This window comes from Sapajus apella, unplaced genomic scaffold (assembly GCF_009761245.1).
Source record: "Sapajus apella isolate SASKATOON/1434 unplaced genomic scaffold, GSC_monkey_1.0 scaffold77, whole genome shotgun sequence".
Lineage (NCBI taxonomy): Eukaryota > Metazoa > Chordata > Mammalia > Primates > Cebidae > Sapajus > Sapajus apella.
Genome location: NW_022437017.1, coordinates 8,826,510 through 8,830,608, shown reverse-complemented (window position 1 = coordinate 8,830,608; position 4,099 = coordinate 8,826,510). Strand labels below are relative to the sequence as shown.

Genomic DNA, 4,099 nt, shown 5'->3' with positions numbered 1-4,099 from the left:
GGTCATCCTCCTGGGGGCCGGGTCATCCTCATGGGGGCCGGGTCATCCTCCTGGGGGCCGGGTCATCCTCATGGGGGCCGGGTCATCCTCCTGGGGGCCGGGTCATCCTCCTGGGGGCTGGGTCATCCTCATGGGGCCGGGTTGTCCTCATAGGGGTAGGGTAGTCCTCATGAGGGCCAGGGACCAGGTTATTCTCTTTTCGGGGTGCTGAGCAGCACCCCAGCCTCCAGCCACTCTATGCCAATGATGTGTCTCTCCCAATGTGACAACCAGAGGCATCTCCAGCCTTGGCCAAGTGCCCCCAGGGCAGAGCCCGGCCAGGTAAGAGAGGCCCCGCTGTCCAGGTGACCTGCATGCTCTGAGGCATGACAGTCAACGTCCCTCCTCATCAGAGCTCCCTCCCCCGACCCCATCCTGCCAGCCTGAGCCTGAGGCTGCTCTCTGAACCCCACCTGGCCCACCTGTGTCCAGAAAGCCCCCAGCTATTCCAGCTCACCCCCTCCGTGAGGGCCCACATGATGCCCCCCTACCAGCGGCCCCTCCCTCAGCAGGTTCCCCGTTCATTTCCCCACTAGCCGGGTTCCTGGACCACTAGTCCCAGGTGAAGCTTCCAGCTGTCCCCTGCCACGTGCCCTGCAGACATGGCTCATGGCGGGGGGAGGGCAGTGTGTCACCTGCTGAGCGGCTGCCTTCACCGGAGTCAGGCGTGCATTTCACCCAGCCTGAGTGAACTGGGCTGGAAAGGACGCTGCTGGGGCCCCGAGAGGTGGCTAGGCGGGGCTCCCTCTAGGGCACCGGCCGTCCAACAGGGCGTCCCTCTCCAGCACTCACCAGACCCCGCACCCCCGAAGCTCCCTGCAGCTGTTTGTCCCACTGATTGGCAGGTGGGACAACAGAGACCCAAGACAAGAAGCCAGGTCTAACCCTGCACACCGCAGTCCGCAGGCGGCCTCTAAGTTGGGACAATTCTGTCCCCACTGGACACATGACAAGATGGAGGCTCCAAGAGACACAGGGCCTGCCCAAAGCCACACCGATTGAAAAGCAGGAAACCAGCCGGGCGCGGCGGCTCACGCCTGTAATCACTGCACTTTGGGAGGCTGAGGCAGGCGGCTCACCTGAGGCCAGGAGTTTGAGACCAGCCTGGCCAACATGGCGAAACTTGACTCTACTAAAAACACAAAAATGAGCCGGGCGTGGTGATGAACGCCTGTCGTCCCAGCTACTCGGGAGGCTGAGGCGGGAGACTCGCTTGAACCCGGGAGGCGGAGATTACAGTGAGCCGAGATTGCACCACTGCACTATGGCCTGAACGACAGAGAGAGGCTCCATCTCAAAAACAAGAAAAGCAAAGCAGGGGACCCCACCAAGCACTGATGTTCCCTCTACCTCCCTGAAGGCACCGGCTACATTCTTTCAGGTTCCCTGTCCCCAGGGCACTGTGACAACAGAACCCACAGGGTGCCACCAGACCAAAGTTTAGTTGCTGTGGCCCCACACACAAGCAACAGGCAGGTGTTACAATCACCCCATTCCAAAGGTGGGGCACTGAGACCCACAGAGGGCAAGTGACTAGCCCAAGGTCACACAGAGGGTAAGTGGCTCCCAGAAAGGACCCGAGCCCCTCAACAAGCAGCTCTTCTCCCAGAAGCCACCACGTCCTCCCATCTCCAGACAGGCAGGTGGGGGCTGAGAGCCACATATCCCGACTTCAGCACCCGGCTCTCCCAACAGGACGCTGGGACCTGGGGACCCCAGGACCCCAACCCATGGCAGGAACCAAGTGGGTGCTCCTGGCTGCCCCCCATCTGGAGTCCTGTCATTGGATTGGGCATGGCCAGTGGGAGGGACAAACAGCCTCCCCAGGGTTAGGCAGGTGGCCAGGACAGATTGCACCCAGACCCCACGACACCCGCCCTCACGTCCCCTTGGCAGGCCGGACTTGCCAGCCCCTTCTTCAGTCTGCACCGAAGCCTCCAGGCCCATTCAGAACCTGCAGTTTCCACTGCACCCACGACCTCCAGTCTCCCCTTCCTTCACATCCCCTTGAGGGCAGAACCTGCCAGGCCGCTGGTGACCCCAGGGCACAAGTAAGGGCCTCCCAAATTTCCCATGGGACCCCAAGGTATCGGAACCTCTCCCTCGGCCCCCTACCCACCCCTGGCCCTGGTGAGAGATGAGGCGCCTGACTCCAACCCGTCACCAACCTCTCCTGGATTCATCAGCCAACTCCCTACAGTTCCAGGGAGAACTGAGACCACAGGACTCACCCCGGAGACTCCAGAAATACCCCCCACCCATTCCCACCGCATCGTGGGGCTTCTCAGAGGGCCTGGGCCCCCCAGTCTCCTTGGAGCCCAGAGACCACCCCCATTCCCCCAGATTCACCACTCACACCCCCTCAAGTTGGGGGGGGGGTCTGCCAACTCTCCTTGGAATCCTCTGAGGGTCGAGACACATAGAGGCTGCTACCCAATACACAGGGAGCCCCCAAATCCCCGGGACCTCTCTTTGGTGGGGAACCCTAGTCGGCACCCCTCATGGCCGCAGTAAGCGCCTCCCACGGAAGGGTCCCCAGAGCTAGCTGGAGGCCCCTCTGCGGCCCTCACTCAGGAGACCCCCTCCACAGGTGGGCCATTCCTGGTCTGCACTCCTCAGAGCCCTAGAAACCCTCTGGGAGCCCCTGAGAAAATGGGCTATTCCCGTCCGTACCCCCTAAGGGGCCCCCAGGATCTCGGAAACTGTGGCGGGCAGAGCCTGCCCAGCGGGCACCTCTCACACAGGTCCCCCCCCCCCCCCCCCCGCCCCATCTCCATGGACCGGCCGTACCCATCCCTGCTCAGAGTACCCCGCGATCGCGCGCCCCGCGGTGGGCAGGACCAGCCCGGCCTGCACCCCTCATTCAGGGCCCCCTCTCAAACCCCTGGAGACCCTGAGCCGGGAATCGTCCAGGGTCCCCCGCGATCGCGCACCCCGCGGTGGGCGGGGCCTGGCCGAGTTGCATCCTTCACTCAGGGACTCTCCGAATCCCAGCAGAGATCCCCGAGGCCGGACCCTCTCCGTCTGCTCAGGATTCCCCACGACTGCGAGCCCCGCGGTGGGCTAGGCCTAGCCCAGCTGCATCCGTCACTCGGGGGCCCCCAAACCTCCGGGAGACTCCCGAGCCGGGACCCGTCCCCGTCTGCACCCCCGTCCAGGGTCCCCGCGATCGCGCACCCGCGGCGGGCGGGGCCTGGCCGAACTGAACCGCTCACTCAAGGGCCCCTCGAAACCCCCTGGAGACTCGAGACCCGGGCCCGTCCCCGTCTGCACCCAGGGTGCCCGCGATCGCTAACTCCGCGGTGGGCGGGGCCTGACCGAGCTGCACCCCTCACTCAGGGTCCCCCCAAGAACCCCGCGGAGACCCCCGAGGCCGGGGCCCGTCCCCGTCTGCACCCCCGCCCAGGGTCCCCGCGATCTCGCGCCCCGCGGTGGGCGGGGCCTGCCGGCTGCACCCCCGCCCGGGCCCTAAGCCCCGGCGCCCACCTCGCGCGTGGTCACCTCCTCCTTCTCTGAGATCTTGAGCAGGAGCCGATCGTTCTCCAGCTCTAGCGCGCGGACGCGGTCGATGTAGTGCGCCAGGCGGTCGTTGAGCTCGCGCAGCTCCTCCTTCTCCTGCAGCCGCGACAAGCGCGTGGGCGACAGCGGCGTGGCGGGCCCGCCCGCGCGGCCGGTCAGCGGCGTGGCCATGGTGGCGGCGGCTCGCGGCCTGCGCTGCTCCCGACGGCGGCCGGGGCTCGGCGGGCTCATTCAATCCGCGCCGCCGGCTGCAAGATGGCGCCGCGCCGCGCCGCGCCCGCCGCCCGCCACCGAGGGGCAGTCTGGGATTTGTAGTCCAGCCGCGGGGCGCGCGCGGGGCACGCCGGAAGTTGAAGTCTCCCGCCCGCTCCCGCTTCCCAGAGCCTCGTACTCCAGAAACATCTGGCTGCAAACTCCCAGCTCCGCAACGAGGAAACAGCATTGAGCTGCTGTCTAGTGCCTCAGTTTCCCCACTCATAGAACCTCAAAACGTGCTCAAAGAGCCAGACACAAAAGGCACATAGGGCCGGGCATCTGTAAT

The 4,099-nt window shown here is 65.5% G+C and overlaps 1 protein-coding gene across 1 annotated transcript in view; it reads right to left on the bottom strand.

The window, feature by feature from the left end:
- Positions 1-3,847, bottom strand: part of LMNB2 (lamin B2) — a 22,608-nt gene extending 18,761 nt beyond the window's left edge. The window contains exon 1 of the mRNA XM_032252338.1: positions 3,526-3,847. Within this exon, the coding sequence (XP_032108229.1) occupies positions 3,526-3,789 (264 nt within the window). The 5' untranslated portion in view covers positions 3,790-3,847. The remainder of the gene's footprint in view (positions 1-3,525) is intronic.
- Positions 3,848-4,099: the final 252 nt, after the last annotated feature.